This window comes from Somniosus microcephalus, chromosome 2, assembly GCF_052327205.1.
Source record: "Somniosus microcephalus isolate GS21.2 chromosome 2, FLI_Smic_1.0, whole genome shotgun sequence".
Classification (NCBI taxonomy): Eukaryota; Metazoa; Chordata; class Chondrichthyes; order Squaliformes; family Somniosidae; genus Somniosus; species Somniosus microcephalus.
The window spans coordinates 153,843,642-153,868,683 of record NC_140988.1 but is presented as its reverse complement, the minus strand read 5'-3'; the positions used below and the strand labels follow the sequence as shown (position 1 = coordinate 153,868,683).

At 41.7% G+C, this 25,042-nt stretch overlaps 1 protein-coding gene across 6 annotated transcripts in view; it reads right to left on the bottom strand.

Moving 5' to 3' along the window:
- ptpn13 (protein tyrosine phosphatase non-receptor type 13) overlaps positions 1–25,042 on the bottom strand; it is a 358,778-nt gene that overhangs the window by 126,676 nt on the left and 207,060 nt on the right. For 3 of the 6 annotated variants that reach the window (XM_085963776.1, XM_085963803.1, XM_085963785.1), the window contains 9 exons: positions 23,847–23,903; positions 20,911–21,000; positions 20,450–20,557; positions 18,049–18,198; positions 9,900–10,366; positions 8,012–8,155; positions 5,589–5,682; positions 2,058–2,143; positions 759–942 (listed from right to left, as the gene is read on the bottom strand). In XM_085963776.1, coding sequence (XP_085819902.1) covers positions 759–942; positions 2,058–2,143; positions 5,589–5,682; positions 8,012–8,155; positions 9,900–10,366; positions 18,049–18,198; positions 20,450–20,557; positions 20,911–21,000; positions 23,847–23,903 — 1,380 coding nt within the window. The remainder of the gene's footprint in view (positions 1–758; positions 943–2,057; positions 2,144–5,588; positions 5,683–8,011; positions 8,156–9,899; positions 10,367–18,048; positions 18,199–20,449; positions 20,558–20,910; positions 21,001–23,846; positions 23,904–25,042) is intronic. The other 3 variants (XM_085963794.1, XM_085963813.1, XM_085963824.1) reach the window with 2 other exon arrangements.

Sequence of the window (25,042 nt, the reverse complement as noted above, 5' to 3'; positions counted from 1 at the left end):
ATATTGGTTTGAGTGTGCCACACTCCCGGAGGATTCCTGCACTGCCTGCCTCTTCCTACCCTTCCGGGAGGCCACCCACTTGTTATTCTGATCTCCTGGCTGTGGGGTGACCACCTCCTGGAACCTGCGATCCAGGAAACAGTCAGTCACCCAGATTCCTTAATGAATAGTCCATAGTTGTGTTATGCTAGAGTTATGATTTGCAGCGCTACACTGGTAATTGTATTTGGCAGTTCAAAGTACTGGTTTAAGTGCTAAATATCCATTAGCCCAGTAATTTCAGTTTTTTTGTTAAAAGATCAAATCATATGGTCATTGGGAGAAAATTAACTCACACGGAACAGGGCAACTTATAGATCATTTTCTGTCTGGGATTGAAAGATGCCTGGAACAATTTCTTTTGAAAGCCTCAGACACTGGAAAAAAAACACTCCCACTCTTCCTCAACAGCATGTCTAAAACTCAGCCTCAGTAAAATATCCCTTTATTACACCAACATGAAATTTTCCACTTTCAAAAGCCTCAATCAAGAGCTGTATTCCAAGCAACTCTTCCCTTCCTAAGCCAACTGAAGCAACCCGATTGCCAACCTGTTAAATCAGCTAACAGGACACAATAGAGAAGGAACCTGGGACCATTATTGTTGTGTATGGCTTAACTGCTCACTGTCTTAAATAGCTGAGCCATCAGGGGTGTCTGCAAATGTTCCTTACAGCACAGCTATGTTATTAACAATTTTAAACATCACAGTTCCTTACCATCAATAACAAAAGTGTAATCTTTGGCAGTTGATGGCACGGGTTTTGCTACTAGTTCTTGTTTGTCAGATGATTCACATGGTCCATTTGGATTGGCTGCAGATGGAGGCGTGCACTGTGGAGTTACAGGAGCATGAACACTGGTTGCAGGAAGCTGCCCCTTCTCCACTAACAGATTAACAACCTGGAGAGAAGGATATGCTTTATACATTTTTGATTTAAAATTGAATTTACAATGCATTCTTATGGGTAATAAGACAGTTCCCATAGCACAATAACCAAAAAGTTTGAAACTTAGTGATTCTCTTAGTTGTCGAGTTTGTTTGATACATTTACTTTGTATCTACGTCACTCTACATATATTGTCAGTACTGTCAATTGCCTTTAAAAGAGCTGGACACATCTTCAACCGGACAGCCAAGCCAAAAGTATGGGTTCTGTAAAGCTGCAATGTATTCTGTTATTTTGGAACACAATGCTAAATATTGTAAGAGGTGATGAGTTTTGCAAAGTCACCAAGTGAAGACTTTAAACAAAATGTCATATCTCAGTTTGAGCCTGATCAGTTATTTGATTTAATAAAGCACAACACACACAAAATAAAAGAGGAGAAGCACCAGAATGTGTGCAAATATCTACCATTAGAAGAATTACAAGGCAAAACAATAAAACACTCTTCCTGGTTAAGTTGGCATATTGTTTGTATAGCAGAATTTTAAGGTAAATCTGTACTAGCTAGTTACGTACATTATGCAGGAATATAAAATATGTAATAAGAAAAGGTGATTTGAACCCAAAATTCCCATGCCTTCGAATAGAACATTCAGAATTTGCACTATCATGAATTTTCCTCAAGAAAGTACAGATAATACTTACAAGGAAAGAAAACTTTGAGATTTGTCCCTCGTCCCCTTCTTGAAGGTAACTGAGCAAAGCTCCAGGATGTCAAGGTACATGGTCATCAAGGACCAATTGAAATTTCACAATGACATTCCATGTGACTGGAACCAGTGTTCCACATAGTATTTAATCAACATTTATGTAGATATACTTATTTTGTAAACATCTTAACCAGATGTTCATCCAGCCCCCCTTTTTTAAAAAAATAAGTAATTGATGACACAGTATTAACCATTTTGGATGAGAGTCTGTTCTAAACATCAATTATGCTGTGAGGGAAATTAAGCTGCAAGCAGGAGAGGAGGTCCGGAAAGTGCCCAATGACCAGGTTAATTTCTTTTATCTTTTCTGCATTCAGTTACAGGTTAGTAATGTGTCCGAAATGGTGTCTCTACATACTTGTCCTGTGCTCCTCAGAGTCTCCACAGCCTGTTTATGAGTTGCACCCTCCAGACAGATTCCATTCACAGAAAGAACACGGTCACCTAAGAATGAGTAAGCAAAAGTTTAGGGAAAAAATTTAATCAAAAAACTCCTGAACTTGAATCTGGCATCAGCATATGGCAAGGTGTGATTGCTGATCTGGTGCCAAAGCTAAATGATTTCCCATTTCAAAGATAATGATGCTAGAATCATTGTCCCAAAATTCCTGTAAGGTTGCTCTACACAGAATCACAGAAACCCCACAGTGCAGATAGAGGCCATTTCGGCCCATCGAGCCTGCACCGACACATATCCCACCCGATCCCCGTAACCCCTACACCAACACATATCCCACCCTATCCCCGTAACCCCACGTATTTCATCCCCCTAACACTAAGGGTCAATTTATCATAGCCAATCAACCTAACCCGCACATCTTTGGACTGTGGGAGGAAACCGGAGCACCCGGAGGAAACCCACGCAAACACAGGGAGAATGTGCAAACTCCACACAGACAGTCACCTGAGGCCGGATTCGAACCCGGGTCCCTGGCGCTGTGAGGCAACAGTGCTAACCACTATGCCACCGTACTGGCAGAACATTAGCAAAGTCCGCCTGAGCAGACAGGCTCAGGCCTTGTCCAAAATCACTTGCCAGGATAGAGTGGGCTGCCATTGCAGCAAGGCCATGTCAGCAGCAGCTGTCCCCATATCAGCCTGTAAAATCGAAGCAGTGCCATTTGTTGGAGTGGGACGGGCAGGGTGAGGGATCAATGACCTTTGCTCAGTAAAGGTTTGGGGATTTTCAGAAGTTTTCAACAGAACTCATGTCAGCTCTCAGCTGGTGAGGCATTCGAAGGGCATAATAGGTGGAACTTCTGGGGTAGCTTGGGAACACTCCCAGGCATGCCACTTGATGTTGTGGGACAAGGGGAGAGTGGATAGAAGCCATCCATGCATTCCCCGTACCAGAAAATGGTGGTCAAAATGAATTGGGGTGGAATCCCAGCGCAGCAGGGTTTTTCCCCAAATTCTAGCAGCCGGCAGGCGATACGCCCACTCTCTGCCTGGTCTGTGAATGGGAATTTTGGGGCCATCATCTCTAGTTGAGGCACACAGCTTCACTGAAAATATTTGACATGAACTTCATATTTGAAAAAGAAAGATAAATAATTTTAAAACCCACTGAATTTTGTTGATTATTTTTGATGGGGAAAAGGAGAAGAACCTTAACAGCATAATGAAAGAACAAAAGATAGAAAGAACAGAGGGATAACTGTTGGCCAGGACACTGGGGAGAACTCCCCTGCTCTTTTTTGTAATAGTGTCATAGGATCTTTTACATCCACCTGAGGGCATACTAGGCCTCGGTTTAACATCTCATCTGAAAGAAGTTACCTACAACGGTGCAATACTCCCTCAGTACTGCACTGAAGTGCTAGCATAGATTATGTGCTCAAATCTCAGGAGTGGGGCATGAACTCATGACCTTCTTGTCTCATTTGTTCGATACAACCACAGGAAATATTTTAATGAACGAACTAGAATCCCTGGGTAACAAGGAAATGGCAGAAACTTTAAACAAATATTTTGTATCTGCCTTCACAGTAGAAGACACAGAAAGCAAACCAAAAATAGTGAGGAACCAAGGGGTTAATGAGAGTGAGGAATTTAAAGTAATTAATATCAGTAGAGAAAAAGTCAGTGTGAAAATAATGGGACTAAAAGCTGACAAATCCCCTGGACCTGATGGCCTAGACCCTATGGTTCTAAAAGAGGTGGCTGCAGAGATAGTGGATGCACTGGTTGTGATCTTCCAAAATTCCTTAGATTCTTTAATAGTCCCAGCGGATTGGAAGGTAGCAAATATAACCCCGCTATTCAAGAAAGGAGGGAGAGAGAAAACAGGGAACTACAGGCCAGTTAACTGGACATCAGTCGTCGGGAAAATGCTGGAATCCATTATTAAGGAAATGTTAACAAGGATCTAAGGGCTAGAAATTCGGCATATTGCACCTCTCATGAGGGGGGGCGGGGGGGGGGGGCGCGCTATCGACTTATTGCCTGGGCACGGCGCCGCTAACGACTCTTGCTAAATTCAGCAGGAGTTTAGCGGCGGCGGTAACCGGTAGCGCCCTGCTCCACAGGTGACGTCATCACCGTGCGCAGCGCCCCATTTTTGCCTGGCCTGCAAAATTGGCCCGTGCCCCCCCGAATCTGTGCCAGGCGATGACAACGACCGATTCAGGGGGCGGGAACAGAGCGGCAGGTGGCTCGCGGGAGCTAACTAAAGGGGAGGTGGCTCGCGGGGAAAAAAAAGCCAACTTTCTTGTCACGGCCCGCTGCGCCTTTTAACAGGGGGCCCATGCCACGATTTGGCAGCCTGGCACTCCTCTTGAGTGCCAGGCTGCTGGCATGGCACCCCGCTCCCTGGTGGTCCAGGTAGGGCCCTGCAGAGTTGTGGGCTTGGGCCCTCCCTTTTAATGAGGGGTAAAGCCCTTCCATGTGGCAGCACTACGTGGCCCATATATTCGGGGTTAGCGCTCTAAGAAGGAAGTGGAGCACTTGAATTAGCACTCCAACTTCCTCTTGGGGTGCTAAAACTGAAGTCCGCGATTGCCGGCGCTATTTTTCACCAGTCGCTAAAATTTAGCATCCAGGCGATGTTAGCAATCTAAAACATTTTTTAAATAGTGAGAAACTTTTAAATGTTGGTGTTCAGCGAGATTTAGGTGTCCTTGTACAGGAACCACAAAGTTAGCCTGCAAGTACAGCAAGCAATTAGGAAGGCAAATGGCATGTTGTACTTCAACCCCCTTGCAATAAAGGCCAAGAGTAAGGAAGTCTTGCTACAATTGTACAGGGCTTTGGTGAGGCCGCACCTGGAGTACTGTGCACAGTTTTGGTCTCCTTAGCTGAGGAAGAACATACTTGCCTTGGAGGCGGTGCAACAAAGTTTTATTAGATTGATCCTTGGTATGAGGGGGTTGTCCAATGAGGAGAGATTGAGTAGATTGGGCCTATACTCGCTGGAGTTTAGAAGAATGAGAGGTGATCTTGTTGAAACATAAGATTCTGAGAGGGCTTGACAGGCTGAGAGGTTGTTTCCTCTGGCTGGAGAGTCTAGGACTAGGGGGCATAGTCTCAGGATGAGGGGTCTCAGCCATTTAAGACTGAGATAAGGAAGAATTTCTTCACTCAGAGGGTTGTGAATCTTTGGAATTCTCTACCCCAAATGGCTGTGGATGCTGAATCGTTGAGTATACTGAAGGCTGAGATAGATAGATTTTTGGACTCTAGGGGAATCAAGGGATATGGAGATAGGGCGGGAAAGTGGAGTTGAGGTCGTAGATCAGCCACAATTGAATGGCAGAGCAGGCTCGAGGGGCCGTATGGCCTACTCCTACTTCTTATATAGTTATACTACAGATTACAATTTGTGGAAAAGTAACTTAAAATGAATGCCAACAAATATACTACCTTTTCAGCAGCAATATAGACAACTTACCTTTCCTAATACGTCCATCAGCCTCAGCTGCTCCACCTGGTATTATGGCTTTCACATAAATGCCACCATGTCTCACACTTGTGTTTATACCACCCTAGAGAAAAGTACAAATTCATATAATGGAAAATATCTACAGAAAGATGACTAACCTGTGGAAACTAGTTTACACAGCAAAATCATTAAAAATAAGTTTAAAGTATGGTTTTACAGTTTGTTATCAAAAGTCAAATTGTGAGGAAGAATGCAGGAGAACACAGGTTAGCACAGTGGATAGACAGATGGCACATGCAGTCACTGGAGAGAATTGTGAAGTTGCCATTTTGGGAAAAAGAATAGCGAAAAGAAATTTCCCCTAAATGCCAAGATCCTTAGTAGAGGAAGGAACAGAGATTGAAGTGAGCAGATACAAATATCTTTAAAGGTGGGAGTGAAGGTAAAACAAAAATCCATCCTAAAAGGGAGATTGAATACTTTAAAAAAAATATAAAACCAAACAAGTGATGTTGTATTTATACAAGATACTGTTGCAGCTTGACCACCCCATTATAGGAAGGAAATTAGAGCCATGGAAATAGTACACTCAAGATTCACTAAAATTACTTTAGGAATGAGATGTTATTATAGTTATAAAGGCATGAAAAATCACAGCTTTTTCCACACAGGAACAGGGAAATTTTAAGAAAGGATCTAATCAAGGTTTTCAAAATTAGGAAAGGTTTTGAAAGGGTCAATAGTGAAAGATAATTTCCACCTATAGGTAACAAAGGGGCATAAACAAAAGATTATCACCAGAATGGCAAAGGGAAAAATTAAAAGAAGTCAAGAGCGAGAAAGAAAAAAAAGTCAATCTGGAAGCAGGTCCCACCTGATCTCTTCAGCTGGGGGCATGGTACAAGGCCAAGCATAGTAAGAAAATATAAACTTAAAAAACAAGGCGATTTCCAGTAATAACTGCTTTGACAGATTCAGCTTCAAGGATTTTTGAAATTAATTACTAATTGGAAAGCTTTGTTAATAACTTGCATTGGTTTGATAATACAATATACTTTCACAATGCTCGAAGCTCTCAAGATTGAATTTTTCAGTCTTGAGTAAAAAGCTGTATTGCAACATGACCAATTTGCAAAACCTTCAAAGCATGCTATTTTGGAGTACTTGTAAGTTCCCTTAGATGATGACCAATACAGTTGATGACAAATATAGATACAATGTGGGGCAAAATTATCTGTTTCAAAATACATAAGTTGTTTTCCCAACTTTAACCCCTTCTTTGAGTGCATGTGGATGGAGGGCGATGAATTAGGCAAAGCCCTTTAAACTGGAGGTGCTGATGGTGGTGGTGGAATAGCAACAGCTAACATCAGGAGAGTAATTCAGCTTGAGTAGTCGCGCAAGTAGGGCAGTATCGGATAGGCCATCTGTTATATACCCCGCCCGATAATCAGTTCCATTGCTATCACAATATTCAGTTTGATTGATAACAGGCACCCGATGCGATATTGCCCAAGACGAATTTCTACCCCATTATGTCCCTTCAAGGTAGTTTAAAAAAAAACTTTTGCATCTTTGAAATTGTGTGGCAGAGTTTCCCATCAGTAGCTCCCGGGATGATTACTCTCTGGGCGCTAATGACAGGAAACTGGAGCAGAGCCCCATGGTGCCAGGTCCACCACCCACTTTACAGTGCCTCAGGATTTCTGGGGCTTCCTAAAGAAGCAGACCTGGGCCGGCACCAGGCATAAGTGAAGTGCTGCCACGGAAAGGAGACCAGCTGGGGTGCTGCTAACCCTTCCGCTTCACCATCTTGTCATTGCACTGTATTAACACCCAGACAGGGCACCTGAAGAAGCTGGTGGTGGGGTTTGCTCTTAGGACTGTCACAGATTGGAAGGTCTGAGAAATCAGATAACAAGGCAAAGAAAGGGAAGTGCCCCCTTTCACTTGCAGCCTCCCAACCTAGTTCTTTGGGCCTGAAGGCCGTCTGCCTGTTACTTTCTAACAGGAGTATGGTGGCCTCGCGTCTGGCAGCCAGTCCCACAGCAGCAGGCCTCTCAAGTTTGCAACTGCACTTTTGTTTCTGCATGTATACCATTACAAGGCCCCTCAGAGGGCATACTGTGCTAATGGTGTGACCAGGCAACATTAGAAGACCTGACCCACCAAATTTAGGTCATCTGAGACCTGGGCAGGCCGAGTGCACTTTGGGTGCCCTTGTCCATCCAGTGCCTGGGCAATGGAAGGCCAGGAAAAATCGGCTGCTGTAGGTTTCCAATTGATTTGCAGAGGAAAGAATATCACAAATGATTTGCGACACAAGTGCATATGGTCAAATTGCCCTGTGATTTCTGAAAATTGGTCCCATTGAATCTAAATTCTATATACGCTAAAATTTTACTAATGTAGAGAAAGAGAAAGTTGAAAACCTTGCCAAACAGTACCGTGACACTTATGCCCAAGCTGTTCTCTATTTTTGACAATTCCACTTCAAAAATGTCTCCTGGCTTTAGCACAGTGCTGTGTTTGGTATCAGAAAAAGCTCTTCTTTTTGTCTTATCTGCAGTAGAATCCTATATGTAAGCAAAGTTTAAATTAGTTTAAACAGCAATACTGAAAATACATTTGGACTTAATCCCTGTTTTATGAATTGTACAGACACATGCTATTTCACTTCATAAATGTAATTTTTCCAGTGTGTTGAGCCATACTCTATTTTATAAATACCATAGCAGAATAAAATTAATTTAACATAGCTGACATAACATAACACAAAGTTAAAGGCATGCCATAATACGAGGTGTCGTATTGAATTTCTACAACTAGATGTTACTATTGCCCTTTCTAATTTTTTTTAAAAAGTACATTACCAAATGAAAAATGGCAGCTACTGTAGAAATATTCTTACCTTAGATTCTAGGAAATAAATCCAATTTTAATACACTGTTGACAAAAATAGCGCTAACTATGTGATATACTACTACATGACAACATGAAACAGTGGAATTGATTTCAACAGCTATATATTGCAAATTCAGAGATGAAAAACTTCCTTAGTGACAGCGAATTTATCTCGTAAATAAAAGATCAGGAAAGTTCCAGCCTTGATCCTTGGTCCATGCGGAGTTAGCTAATCTCAGCCAGGGCAGAGGAAAGGTGACTACAATTGGCTTCTGCGCCTTCATGTTATGGCGACAGAAAGTAGAAAAAGGAACTTAATTATCATGCTCTCAGGATGTCCCAAAGCAGCTCACAACCAATAGATTACTTTAAAAATGCAGACAAATTAGGCCAATTTGTGCACAAGAAGTGAAGCATTTTTGACAGTGTTGGTTTCATCAAGGAACATTGGCCAGGACACTGGGAGAATTCTTCTTTTAGGAGCTTCTACGTATTAAGTCCCACATCTTCTGACTTACCATAGGCAAGAGTGCTACTAACTAAGCCGAGGGATTGAAAATATTGTCTCGGGTTCAAGCTCCTAGTTGCTATACAGTGACCTTTGCTGGAAGTGTGTAAAAACAGAATCAGTAGTAATGCCTCTCCACCTTGGGTTGAACAGTCTGCCAGCACTCATGTGTTGCCTTACAAATGAATTATAGTCATCTGTTTAATTGGACTTAAGCCTTCAGAAGAGGAAGGGGAGAAAATGGTTAACACAAAAAAAACCCCATTAAAATACACAACATTGAAGCCTGAATTCAGACAGGGCAGATTCTGAGCACTGTTTGTTTGGGTTGGTTACAGTGCAGCTTTAGTCTGGAAGCTCTGGGCTCTGGCAGAACTATTCTGCCTTTAACTCTGAAACTGTGCTGAATATGATTTTGTAAAAAAAAAAGTAGAGTTTCTGGTTTTGCATGCCAGAAGCACACATCAGGAATTGGGGCAGAGAGGTTAGTGGGCCCTGGGAATTTTGTCAATTAACATTTGTAAAATCTATGCTAACTTTTCTAAAGTAGCTCTATTGCTAACAGGGTAAAGCAACAGATTCCTGCAGAAATAAGATCAAAACAAATGGAAGAATCTTTGGTTCAGGAAGGCTGATGGATCTGGTATTGATACACAGATGAAACAGCTGTGCATGTAAACAAACAAAAGATTTAATTACAGCTTTAATGTACGTTATGACCTGAAAGAAAATCAAACTGAATAGTCAAATGGAGAAGAAATAATGGAAAGAAAAAATTCTGGTACTACTTCAGCTGTTATATTGAAACTATTCAGTGAATATTATATAGAAACTATTGCAATATGTTGTTTCCATACAGACACAAAGGGGGCCAGGAAGGGGCCAAACATGGGAAAAATCACATTCACCTTTTTAGGGTTTTGTTGCTCTTGACTGCTGGAATATGTTGCTTCATCCATGTCAGAGTCACCTCGGTCAGAGCAATCTGTTTCTTTAGGTGTTTCGGCATTACTGCCGCTTAAATGTCCTGTGCTGTCGAGAACAGTTTGGATCATATCCTGCCTTGATGCCATAAGAGCAGAGACTTCTTCGTAATTAGTGCACTGTGGTGTTCTAGAGACAGTCCGATTTCTGTTGAAACCATTCACTTGGCTTTGTGAAAGGCCGGCACTTTCAGTTCTAGAGTCCTGGGAGCTCATACTTCCTCTTCGTTTTTCTTCAGGTGGAACTGTGGCTCCAATTGGATGAGTTTTCTGGTGACCTCGTGCTCGATTACGTTCTTCTGAAGATGACACTTCTTCATAATCCCGTCTTCCTAAATTAAGACAAGGACTCCTCGACTGGCTCTTTGCTCCTTTTTTATTCGGAGGCGATGCTTGACAATAATAAAAAATAATTAGACATACTGTTTGAAGCATCTAACTGTACTGTTTATGAAGACAATGTAGACATAGTAATTTCAATAATAAAAAACAGAAAATGCTGGAGAAACTCAGCAGGTCAGGCAGCATCTGTGAAGCGAGAAACAGAGTTAACGTTTCAGTTCGATGACCTTTCGTCAGAACTGGAAAAAAAGCAGGAAATGGAACAGATTTTTAAGCAAGTGTAGAGGCTGAGAAAGGGGGGAGGGGATGAAAGAACAAAAGGGAAAGTCTGTGATTGGATGGAAGCCAGAACAGGTTAAGAGACATTAAAAGATATTCAAGACAAAAGGAGATGGTAATGGGACAGGTTAAGAAACAAAGGATGGCTCTAGATGAAGTGTAAATGGCACTGGCAGAATGAAAGACAGCTGGGAGAGAAGAAAAAATTACTTTTTGTTTTAAATGTTTGATGAAATTGTATTTTAATTAATTTTAAACGTGTAATGATTTTTTTTTTTATTTCACGGTTGTGTATGTGTTTTTTGGGTGATTCCTATTAAGCTTCTGGGGATTCGTATGTAAATGAAATCACCATAAGCATAATGGGAACCCCCTTTCTGATTGGGTGGGCCGGCCCACGAGATCCCAGGGACGCTTGCGAACCGCGTGCACCCCGGGATACGTGGGTCTCTACACAGGCCTATGCATAGAGACCCAGGAGCGTGCGTCTCCGTGGATCTAGGACCATCAGGTAGGTTCGTAGATTTATCGCAGTTCGGAGGCATCTGCCCACGGGATGCCTCCGACTGCAAATTCAGGCCCATCATGTCTAAATGGGCAAGTCTACCAATACCATTTTGAGACAGTTGTCTCCCAGTTAATGCAGATTTCAGCTAGTTAAAATCGGTTGGACACTTTGCAGCCAGTTATACCACAGTATGTACTGCCCACTATGCTGTCCTACTCAAATGCCAAGAAATTTAAGCAATATAATTTTCCCTCTGTAACAATGTTATGTTACATTTTTAGAGTAGGTTCTCATGTCTGTGGAGGTGTGTTCGTTCATTTTCAACACTACATTGGTTTTAGTAGTCATTTTCGATACAATAAACAATAGACTAAAAGGATGCCTTTCACATCTGCTTGAGTCAACTATACGACTGTAAATCACAAAAGCTAACCGTATAGACAGCTGCAAAATTATATTTTGTTACTGAAATTTGGTACAACACTTGACATTTAAGAACTATGGGGAAAAATTCAGTTGCTTTGCACCTCCCTAAGAGGGCACTAACAGGGCGCAAAGCAACTAGCGCCCTGGCGCGGCCAACATCTCCCGCAAAATTCAGTGGGAGGTTAGCGGTGGCGGTAACCGTTAGCGCCCCGTGGCGCTGCGCCGCCAGCGCTGACGTCATCACTGTACGCAGCGCCCCAGCCGCGAACTTCGGTAACGCCCCCGACTTACCGCTGGACGCTATGTCCAACGGAGTTGGGGGGGCCTACCTGCGGCCGGGGCGGCACTAATTAAAGGCAAGGTGCCAGGTGGCCATTTTTGTTGCTGGCCGCCTGCCCCCCGTTGCCGTCCCCGGCCTCCTCTGCAGCGCCCCCCCCCCCCCACCGCGGAGTGCCGGCACTCCAAACCCTGGTGGCCCAGCTGGGCCCTGGATCGCGCTGCGCAAGACCCCTCCCCCACTTCCCTCTTGGGGCGCTACCGATGAATTTCAGCCACGGGGGCGCTAAAAGTAGTGCCCTGGCGAAGTTAGCGGCGCGACTTCATTTTCCCCCCTATATCTTTAAGCAAACTTTATGCTTGTCCCCATTCATGATTATGCCTAATTTGTACTCCAGCCTGAAGTGTGATTTCCTATGTTTAGGGAGTTCCACAATAGCTCCCAGGCTGGTTTGAAGTCATGTTCTCTGTTACTTTGGGCTGCTCCCAATAACTGACATCACCAGAGCAGTCTAGGAGGAAGGTAGAACCCGCTTAAGGGTCTCCATGGCAGCAATTAAATTGGCATTTATAAACAAAATCAAGACATTTTCAACAAGGTTTTTTTTCTATAACAAAGAAAGCACTTCGAATCTAAAGTAATCCCTCTAGACTTTCCTTCCCTTTAAATCAACTGTTTGGTTAGTTTCTCCACAGCAGAGCTTAGGTGGGCTAATGGGCAATTATTCCATTGGCCTTGGTTTTTGAGAAATAACAGTCGGCATTCAAACAGGATACGACAAACCTACAGTGACAGCAGAAAGTGCTGTCTTCACCCAATGGCCTTAGTTTTACTAGAGCACCTTAGTGCCATTCTCAGTTGAACGCGGACTTGAATTGAGCTGCTCTCACCTCTACTGACATTCATAAGAACATAAGAACATAAGAAATAGGAGCAGGAGTAGGCCAATCGGCCCCTCGAGCCTGCTCCGCCATTCAATAAGATCATGGCTGATCTGATCCTAACCGCCAATCCACTATCACAGAACCATCTCCTGAATCTAACAGAATTAGACACACGAAATAGGAGCAGGATCAGGCTACACGGCCCCTGGGCCCGCTCCGCTACCCACAGGGCCATGACCGATCCGAAGCTAGACTCATGTCCAAATTCCTGCCCGCTCCCCATAACCCTTAATTCCCTTTACTTCTAGGAAACTGTCTATTTCTGTTTTAAATTTATGTAATGATGTAGCTTCTACAGCTTTTTGGGGCAGCATATTCCATGGACCTACCACCCTCTGAGTGAAGTAGTTTCTCCGCATCTCAGTCTTGAAAGAGCAGCCCCTTATTCTAAGACTATGCCCCCTAGTTCTAGTTTCACCCATCATCGGGAACATCCTCCCCGCATCCACCCGATCCAACCCCTTCACAATCTTATATGTTTCAATAAGATCGCCTCTCATTCTTCTGAACTCCAATGAGTAGAGTCCCAATCTACTCAACCTCTCCTCATATGTCCATCCCCTCATCCCCGGGATTAACCGAGTGAACCTTCTTTGTACTGACTCGAGAGCAAGTATGTCCTTTCTTAAGTATGGACACCAAAACTGTACGCAGTATTCCAGGTGCGGTCTCACCAATACCTTGTACAACTGAAGCAATACCTCCCTATTTTTATATTCTATCCCCCTAGCAATGAAAGCCAACATTCCATTGGCCTTCTTAATCACTTGCTGCACCTGCATACTAACCTTTTGAGTTTCGTGCACCAGGACCCCCAGATCCCTTTGTACTTCAGTACTTTCCAGTTTCTTGCCATTAAGATAATAATTTGCTCTACGATTTTTCCTGCCAAAGTGCATAACCTCACACTTTCCAGTATTGTATTCCATCTGCCAAATCTCTGCCCACTTACTTAGCCTGTCTATGTCCCCTTGCAGGTTATTTATGTCCTCCTCCCTCACTACTTGCCCTCCCATCTTAGTATCATCTGCAAACTTTGATATGTTACACTCGGTCCCCTCCTCCAAATCGTTAATATAGATTGTAAAGAGTTGGGGACCCAGCACTGACCCCTGCGGAACACCACTAGTTACTGATTGCCAGTCTGAGAATGAACCATTTATCCCAACTCTCTGCCTTCTGTTAGATAGCCAATCCTCTATCCATGCCAGAATATTACCCCCAATCCCGTGATTTTTTATCTTAAGCAATAATCTTCTGTGTGGCACCTTGTCAAATGCCTTTTGGAAGTCTAAATACACTACGTCCACTGGTTCCCCTTTATCCACCCTATATGTTACTTCCTCAAAGAACTCCAGCAAATTTGTCAAACATGACTTCCCCTTCATAAAACCATGCTGACTTTGTCCTATTAAATTATGATTATCCAAATGTCCTGTTACTGTCTCCTTAATAATGGACTCCAATATTTTACCTACCACAGATGTTAGGCTAACCGGTCTATAGTTTCCAGCCTTCTGTCTACTGCCCTTTTTAAATAAGGGTGTTACATTAGCAGTTTTCCAGTCTGCCGGGACCTTTGCTGAGTCCAGGGAGTTTTGGAAAATTATTACCAATGCATCCACAATCCCTACTGCCACTTCCCTCAAGACCCTAGGATGTAAGCCATCAGGTCCAGGTGATTTATCCGCCTTGAGTCCCATTATTTTACTGAGTACCATTTCCTTAGTGATTTTGATCGTGTTAACTCCTCCCTCCCTATAGCCCCCCGTTTGTCCAGTATTGGGATATTCTTAGTGTCTTCTACTGTAAAGACTGATATAAAATATTCATTCAGTGTTTTTGCCATCTCTATATTTCCCACCATTAATTTCCCGGTCTCATCCTCTAAGGGACCAACATTTACTTTAGCCACCCTTTTTCTTTTTATATAACTATAAAAACTCTTACTATCTGTTTTTATATTTTTTGCTAATTTACTTTCATAATCTATCTTCCCTTTCTTAATCAATCTTTTTGTTATTTTTTGCTGTCTTTTAAAGTTTTCCCAATCCTCTATCCTCCCACTAGATTTGGCTACCTTATATGCCCTTGTTTTTAGTCGAATACTATCCTTAATTTCTTTACTTAGCCACGGATGGCTGTCTTTTCTTTTACACCCTTTTCTTCTCAGTGGAATATATATTTTTTGGAAGTTGTAAAATAACTCCTTAAATGTACACCACTGATCATGTATCGTCTTACCCATCTATTTTCCCAATCCAATCTACTCAATTCCGCTCTCATACCTTCATAGTCTCCTTTATTCAAGCTTAGCACGCTTGTTTGAGATCCAACCTTCTCACCCTCCAATTGAATATGGAATTCAACCATGTTATGGTCACTCATTCCAAGGGGATCCTTTACTAGGACATTTTTAATTAATCCTGTTTCGTTACACAGGACCAGACCTAAGGTTGCTTGCCCCCTGGTCGGTTCAGTTACATACTGCTCAAGAAACCCATCCCTAATACACTCAATGAACTCATCCTCAAGGCAGCCCTGCCCAATTTGATTTGTCCAATTAATATGAAAGTTAAAATCCCCCATAATTATAGATGTTCCCTTATTACAAGCCTCAGCTATTTCCTGATTGATACTCCGTCCAACAGAGTTGCCACTGTTCGGAGGCCTATAGACTACGCCCACTAGTGTTTTTTTCCCCCTTATTATTCCTTACCTCCACCCAAACTGTTTCATTATCCTGATCTTTTGACCCAATATAATTTCTCTGTATTACAGTGATTCCTTCCTTTATTAACATAGCCACCCCACCTCCCCTTCCTTCCTGCCTGTCCTTCCTGATCGTTAAATAACCTGGTATGTTTAATTCCCAGGCATTGTCACCCTGCAGCCATGTTTCTGTAATGGCCACAAGATCATACCCATATGTAGTTATTTGTGCCATTAACTCGTCTATTTTGTTACGAATGCTACGTGCATTCAGATAGAGAACTTTCAAAGATGTTTTGTGACACTTAGTTCCTGCTTTTGCCCTTTTTATTACTTTACCTTTTACTCCATACCTTCTGCCCCTTCCTGACACGCTCTGGTTTTCAATTTCCCCACTGCTACCTAAGTCTATGACCTTCTCTGTTGTCATTTTTATTATTTGCTCTATAGGAACCTCCCCCCCACTAGTTAATTCAGTTCTTGCATTCTTGTCTGGTAAGTGGTTCGTTCAATACCTGAACTGAGCACTGGTGAGCAGCTTATTGGCAAATAGGTGCCCTTTAATGGCACTATTGATGACTCCTTCCATCATTTTACTGATAATTAGGAAGAGGCCAATAGGCTATTAATTGGCTGGGTTAGATTTATACAAATGAGTAATATGATTAGTGGGTTGTACGTACACAAGGTTGGGTCTCCAATTTTCAGACCTGCACCCACCACCAGCTCGGCTCTGCACGGTTAGCAGAGCTTCATAAAATCAAGGCTATTTTTTAAATACATGTGAAAAATGATTATTTTTAAGGAGGTAAGAAGTGCTTTTTTACATTTTATTTTGTAATTAGGAAATCAATTTCCTGTTATGCTTTTCTCCATCCTGTCTTCAGGTTAGCTGAAGTGACAAATTTGATACTGAGCCCATCATATCATCTAGACAGCTGCAGATGGATGGAATCTGTAGGTACACTCAGGATCACATACAATATAGCAACTTGGTGTCTTAGCAAGTTTACTTAGCAACAGTATTTTTGTAAAATCTTCAATTACTAGTATAATACCATATGAAGGTATACAGCTCCTTACAGCTACAAATTTCATTTAAAAAAACCTATTTACTTCAAGGTATTTACTGGATGCAAAATCTATTTTGTCTTGATTTTTTTGCACAATGAATAAAAGCTAAGTATAATTTATACCATCCCTGGACTATTACCTTGTGTACCACATAAAATCTCGTCAAATTGTATCCCTGAAAATATGCCCCCCCGCCCAGAGATGCGCCATGGAAATTAAATGTCCTTCCTTGATCCCACCTGCACTGGTGGTGTCAATGCTAGAGAGCCCCAAGGTGCTAGAATCGCAGTCAGTGGAAATTTGGGCCAATATTATTCAACAGCGTCTCCTCATTTACATAGGTGTGACATTCTTCTCTACAGCAAGGATAATGGCATTTCCTGACAATTAGCATATGTTAGAGATTGACTATGGATAGGGTCTGTTCCTAATCACCCTTTAATTATGGTGTGGAGATGCCAGTGTTGGACTGGGGTGGACAAATGTAAGAAATCACACAACACCAGGTTATAGTCCAACAGCTTTATTTGAAATCACAAGCTTTTCGGAGCGCTGCTCCTTCGTCAGGTGAAGTGGAGAGATACGGCCGGACCTGCTGTGATTTCCAGCAAAAAAAATGTTTTTTGTCTGTTTTTTTGTTTTTCATACAGACCCCAGCATCTGCAACATTTGACCCCTTGTGACCCCACCTCATTGTTCTTTGATGTAATGTTTTCCTGACTGACCTGTTTGGACACCATTTACACCTTTGATTGCTGTGATCATCTCTCTGCCGAGGTGTGATAAATGGCAGTTAGAAAGATTACCTGTAAACATCTGACATTATTCTCTGACTATATAAGCTGTGTTTTTATGCATCTCTCCACTTCACCTGACGAAGGAGCAGTGCTCCGAAAGCTTGTGATTTCCAAATAAAGCTGTTGGACTATAACCTGGTGTTGTGTGATTTCTTACCCTTTAATTACTGAGCCATAGCAGCTACGCCTGTTGCCTTTGTTAGGCTCGATTGGTGACTCAGTGGTGTGGGCTAGACTAGGATCACAAGAACTTCAACATCTGGTAACTTGTCTCACTCAAACCTCACCTCCCACTGGCTGAAAATCCAAACACTGGCAGCAGTCCAAAACCTTGTTTTGACAGAGTCCCAGTGCCTTAATCCCAGCATGAATTCTATCCTGAGGGAATGATTCAAAATATGGAAATTACAGGATATTATCAATTGAAGGGTTGGTTTTGTGTAGCTGCCGAATCTGTTCTGACCTCAAACAGGCAGAATAGATCAAGTGCACTATAACGAGACAAGCCTGTGGATCACACAGCCTGCTCTTCTTAGTGATTGAGAAGCAAGTAGTGACAAAGAACAAACTTTTGGAGTTAAGAACAAGTTTTTTTTCTGGTGGGGGGGGGGGGGTGCAGAAATTTAAAGGTGGTCATGCTAAATTGCACTGCGATACACTGAACACTTGTAGCACCATATCTAGGTTTTCATATCTTGAAATGCAGAATTAGTACCTGAAGGAAGTTCAGTTCCTCTATAAAGTTTCTCTTTAGGCTGAGACACCACCAGGGTCACATCTTCGGGGGCATTTTGTAAAATTTCAACTGCTCCGTCATGGGTAATACCTTCCAAACTGGTTCCATTTACAGATATCAGGCGATCACCTGCAGGCAGTGAAAGCACAACTGCTATTTAGCATATGGCAATTTCACAAGCATTTTTGGTGCATTTTGAAAGGAAGAATTAAACATTTTTATACCTTGCAACAACCCAAAACCACGTGGAATTTCACAACTTTCCACCTCATAGAAAACAACGAATGCAACTGTGCTAATGGAGAATTTGTTCCACAAGTGTACTTAATAAAGCACTAAGCTCCGTATAAATTAACATTTTCTTTACTAGATCTATTCAAATATTCCATATTGAAATATTTAATGGGGCATTTTGAATAAAATATTGAATGGAAAGAATTTTTTTTTTTTTTTACAAAAGAGACTACCTTAATTTAATTTAAACATCTTGTGGTATTAAAATGGTCAATATGGAAAACAGCTGCAATATAAAACTGTCCAAGAAAAATGACTGTTAGGATAATTGAATTAAAATATCTTTCTCAAATCAGATCTCTCAAAATTATTGGCACATACTTTGTATTAAATACCTACAAGCTGCAAAAACATCACGGTCTGAATTTTGCCAGCGTTCAGAGTGCTAGGAAACCCGCTGTCAACCCGCCTCCACGCGAGTCTCCCAGGTGTTGAGTCTGTCTGCGCAGAACTGACTCGACACCAAGCGGCGGGGGAGACAATTTAGATCATCAAATGGCTTGTCACCACCAACAACAACACTAACACCATCACCTGATGCTGCACAGGACACAGGGCATCAGCACCTGACAACATTGCTGCCCGGGAGGCCAGCGATGGCCTCACCATGGCCAGATTTACTTCACTTGATGCTGTACACCCTGGCTGCCACATGATGCGCCAGGTTGACACCACCCCACACCAGCACCGTGAAGCATCCCTACAATGTCCAAGCCATTCCTTTCACACTCATCACTATAGTGCGGGAAGGGGGAAGTGGTGTCTCAACATTCACTGGAACTCACTAAGACACTTCTCAAGGTGCGCACAGATCTGTCCAATAAGGTGAAGTGTTGAAAATATAGATTTCAATTTATGACAACACATTAACAGAAACTTCACATGAACATTGGCTAAACCTTTCAAGTGCCTACCCTTGTGTGTTGTTAGTTGGTATGCTTGCAGTAGGATGAGGTGAGTATGAGGGGTGGCTAGAGATGGGGAAATGATAATATAGATAGAGAGAGATGGGTGGGGGTGCAAGGTAAGTTGGTGTGAGTAAGGATGTGCAGGAGTAGGGTAGGGAAGACAGAGTGATGGGGATGTGATGAGTGGCACAGCAGGGTGAGTTTGAGTGTGGCTTTGCAGTAACGTTTCGTGATCTACTGAGATAATTGAAAGGTTTGTGCCACTGCAGCCTGGACCTCCTGACCACATCCCTGCTTGTGTCCTCCTGTGCAATGTGCAAGCAGACCACGTTGATCTCCTGGGGAGGTCTCTTCTGCCCATGGGAAGGGAAGAGAACCTCCCTACGTGTTGTGACTTCCTCCATAAGCATATGGAGGGAGTCGTGGGAGAGCCTGGGTGCAGACGTTTACCTTTGTGCAGTGATTGTTAGTGTTTGCAGCACCTCAATGCTGCAGAACACTGACAGCACAACTGTCAAAATCAATGTGGCCGTGGTCCCTTTAAGGAAACTGGCTGATGACGTGTCATCAGACCCGCTTCCTGTTAATTGGCCAGGAATCCCGCAGGGAGGGCTTAACAAGGCCGATCTACGGAAAACCATTTTCAGAGTGCAGCTGCAGATGGGAGCGGGACCGGAACCCGCCAACCAGCTCTCCCACCGCCATCCCGTCTCTGCACGGAAAATTCAGCCCCACATCTCCAAATGCTGTTGGAAGATAAAGCAGCAAGGGTGACACTTAGGTCACCACTCGCCGAAGAGGCCATAAATTGCAGTAAAACAGCAGCTGGCCAGTAGGGGTGTTACCTTCTTTCCCCGAGAAAAAATGTAACCTGCCAGCCACTTTGTAACATTTAAATATTTGAAAGAAAACTTACTACCTCCTTTTTACCAATCTAGACCACAATTCTAGTCTGGACTCCTAGTTGGTTCTGCTGGATCTCTCTGAGGTCTTGGAATGTAGGAACTCTGAATATTGGGAGTCCCTGCTGTTACCCTCTCCTACTTCACCCCTTTCAAGGCTTGCAGAGTACCAGCCTAACTTCCCGCACCCGCCCACCAGAGTGTGTGCTGGAAGAGCCGAGGAATTTCAACTCCTCCTTTACTATTGATCATTTACAACAAAAGCATATGCAGTACCTGGATTCAAGCATCGATCAAGCTCTGCTGGCCCTCCTGGCATGACTGCAGTGACAAAAATTCCCAAGTCCAGTTTGCCAGTCTTTTCTCCACCGACAATCTGAAAACCTATTTTTAAATAGTAATTCAATTAATAGCATATTTCCAATTCTTCACTTTTTAGCCTAGAGGACCATGCTATACATTGTGATGTTGAGCATCTCAATTTAAATTCTTTATTTCTCATCATGTACTTTCTTATACCTTTATCATCATTAGGTCATGCACACAAAAAATTCAGCTGGTTCTAGTATAGAATCCACCCACTAGCAAGAAGGATTTTGGCCTTTATTATCCAGAGAAAACAATTACATATTCATCCTTAATCTTTGCTATAAAATGGTGTAGATGTTACAGTCAAGTCAACCCCTACATGACATTGAGTCATCTATAAATCAACCAAACCCACCAAGTCAACATACCTAAACCGTGTTTCACATCTTTCTTCAGCTTTATAAATCGAAGCTCTCTCTCGGGTGAAGGCAAAGCACTACATTTCTGATGAAGTGTATCTGTCAAATACGAACAGTTCAGACTCCAAGTTACTACATTCAACTGTTAGATAAATTAAAAATATAAACAAAAACACTAATTTCAAAAAAGGAAACTCAATTGATTCCAAAGCTGGCATTAGAATTTTGCAACGACAATGCATTAAATATTTTTGACCTACACATCTCAAATCCTGTTTGAACTATGTTTACATTATAGAATCATTTAATTTGGCACTCTCTTGATAATTATTATAATTTTCCATCTATCTCTAAACTTTTGCAATCTCCTCGTAAGCATCCATTAAACAGAAACCAGTACTATTTCAGAAATGCAGCTGTTTTCCATATAAAGCTGATTGATACGCTGTGGTCTCAACATATTCAAAAAATTATTTAGAAGCAGCAATTAAGACAGCGAGCGTGAAGGACTTAAAACACTTTTGTTCAGAATTGAAATAATAGGTCACACAATGAATAATTACAAGTGTTGCAGCTCCAATTATTCTGTTGGAACAGTTGAATACAATATACAAAGGTTTACAAGCTGCCTGAAAACTATCACAGCCAAAAACAAATACTGAAGGATTAGTGTTTAGTTATGGATTTGGTTTTTTTCATTTGCATTTTAAAAGCCAAATTAAACCATATTTAAATCTGTAGTTGAAAATTTTTCAACATGTTTTATACAGTAATTTGAATATTCATGTTTGAATTTAAATCCAGTATCTACTTATTAATATATTAAAAGTTTTGCATATATCGCACACCAATCACACACTTCCTATAACACTTTTTCATCACCCACCAAATCGTAAGCAAATTTATTCCAACCCAAGCAATTTGCGAGGCAAACTTATTCTATCACACCTGTTTGGGTCATATATCGCACATGATTCCACTTTCTTAACAGCTGCATGGAAGAAGGTTCATCAAAATCTAAAAATACCCAACTTATTAAGGACTGTAATAAACTCAGATTATATCCAAACAAAAATACTACAGTTGGAAAAACTGGATTTTGCCTTCTTGCTTTGAGCACAAAAAAGTGATTTTCCATGTGGCAAGTTCCTGATCTCAGCTGAACCATCTGGGGTAAGCAGCAAGCACGGTGCAGTACTCTCCAGAGGATGGGGCAGAAACAGGAGCACAAAACAACCTGTACCACTATCACACATCTGCCAGCGGCCGCTTCAAGTCTGATGCTGCCATAGATCCTGGAACAGATTGCTTGCTGGGTTACTTAATTTGAATAAAAATGCATAGGGACCTTGGGAAGAAGGAGAGAGAAGCAAGAAAAAAAATCTTTCAAGGGGCGAAAAAATATCTTCCAAAGTCAATGATGGAAGAAATCATTAAAGGGGCACGGTCTTCACAGTAAAAGTGTTTTGCAAACTGATTAATCAGGAGTAAGAGAAGAGACATGCTTCATTTTACTATAAGGAGATCACAGAAAAATAACAATGACGCACTTTGACGCTTTACCAAACACGTAGTCATTATTATGCTCGAAATCATGCATGAATTGAAGATATTTTGGGTTTCTCAATTATATTAGTTAGCCAAGAGTCGATTCATAGTAAGGGGAAAATAGTGCCGTTCCTGCATAGAAAACCGTCTTCTCAGATACTTATCTGAAAAACGATTAACTATACTGTCACGTTTTTATATTATTTTACATTTTAGTTTAGCACTATGGACAAACTAGAAATTCCTATGATAAATGCTTTAAACTGGAAAAAAAGTTGCACATTGTTCTAAATCCAATGATGTTGTGAATATATTTCAGTCACTTTACAATATATTCTGAATGATTAGCTATTTAGACATAAATATGTAAAACAAAAATATAATACAACATTTAAAATTATATTCAATATTTTTAAAGCATGCATTTCTCCTGTCCTTTTACTTCTACAACTGGAGTGAGCCTTTGGTGCAGTGGTAGCATTCCCGCCTCTGGGTCAGAAGGAGCAGGGTTCGAACCCCACTCCAGACAGTGGAGTCGGAGCTCTGGCTTTGAATTCTGGGTTGACATCCAACGGGATACTTGTGTCCGGTGGGTGTGGGTGGCCCCCCTCATCGTATGGATTATGGGAGCCCATAAAACCCTCCCGCCGTATAGGATTAACCACCCTATCAGCTGTTATAAAGATGGTTACGGCCATGGAAGGAACATTCATGTCACAGCCCGTTAGACTTAATTAGCCTGTGAATCTTTCCACTACTTCACACTGTTCTCCAAAGGAAACAGCGAAAAGACGACTTCTACATTTGATATAGCAACTGACGTTAGAACCTGTGGTGCTTAGCAGGCACTTTAACATATTTAATATTGAACATATATAATTAGAAATTATATGTAATTCCTTTATATGTTTATGGAGAATAATCTCTGGTCAATAGCTCTTCCAGGTCTAATTCTATGGGTTTGTTGACCAAAATCAGTTACTTCAGGGGATTTCTAAATGCTTTTCTAGTTGCAGGAAGGAGGTAGATTAAAATAATTATGTGAAACAAGATATTTGGATTAAAATGGATGATCTTGAAAATACTCTGCCATTGTTCCAATCTTAAATGTACTGGTACACAGGCTGATATATTGTACTGGTACACAGGCTGATATATTAATATAAGTTGTGAAAGCAGAATTAAAAAGATAAATAGAAATTAGTGAAAGGAAAATAAAAGACCCAAACATTACCTGCAAGAAGTTTCTTTTAGATGGCAGGGAAAGTGAGAGAAACAGAAATAGTGACAGAAGTAGAAAAACAGAAGTTTGAGAAGCCGATGTTGTACAGTAACACCAAGTCTTTAAACAGTGAAGACACTTGTACATTGTAAACTCAGTTCGTTCTGCTGCCTACCATTGGCGGTCAAGGTAGCAGGGGTTGATGGAATGCCAGAACTGTGCATGCTAATTCCTGATAACAAAACATACAATAATAATAAAAATAATGCATCAAAAACTGAAAATTTTAAATTTCATAACATTTGAGTTACAAAATTATAAGAAATGTTTGATCTAATAATTTTGCCAGGACATTTCATGCAGTTGTATACATTTAGCTTTTGTGAACATTACGAAGAACAGTTCATATACTAGTAATGCTAACAACCCCCTCATTTAATTGATATTAAAGGGGTTAATTTGTGACATGCGCTCCTGGTTGGTGGGCTCCTCGCTGGTAACACTAAGTTGAATTACAGGCTGAATCCGAAGCAAAACGAAGCGAGATTCCCTCTTCCAGGGTGTCTAGCTCCTCGTCACTCTGATGTCAGATCAGCCCGACTCCAGCTGCCTTTACACTATAACTGCAGCATCAGTGTAAAGTAAATTGCTTCACACTGCCACTACAGTTGTAGTAAAAGTGCACCCTAAGCAAAAAGAGCACTCTGACCAATGTTCAACATGATTAAATGGAGAAAACAGGAAGGAAAGAAATAAACAATTACTTCATTACAGGAGTTTAGATCCCCTTTAACCTTGGATTGAGGCATTTAAAGAGTCAGGAGATTTATCACATTGGGTATTATTTTAAGTGCTATCATTTTAAGACAATAAGAGTAAAACAACATTAACATATTAAGAAATCTGACTTTATAACAAGGGATTTCAGTCAAAAGTGAATAAAATCCATCTGCATTATAAATATTTCTATTTTACTTGAAAACCAAAATTAGCTCAGTGGCAGGAAGCAAAGAGTAATGGTCAACGGGTGTTTTTGTGACTGGAAGGCGGTTTCCAATGGGGCTCTGCAGGGCTCAGTACTAGGGGGGGAAAATTCGGTATCGCTCCATTTGGGGCGCCGTTATCAGCCGTGCGCAAAGTTTAGCGACTGGCGCTAATTATCGCCTCCGACAGCAAACTTGGCTTTTATCACCCCTGGAGGTGATTGTAACGCTAAATCAGGCGCTTCACACCTGTCTTAAGGCGCAAAGGCCGAGGAGTGAGGCACTACCTCAGAGCGCTGGCAAAGCAAGGAAGGGCAAATCAAAATAAACCTGCAAAGCGCTGCTCAGTACTCAAAACTCCTTCACACAGCGTTGAATCTCTCCAGAA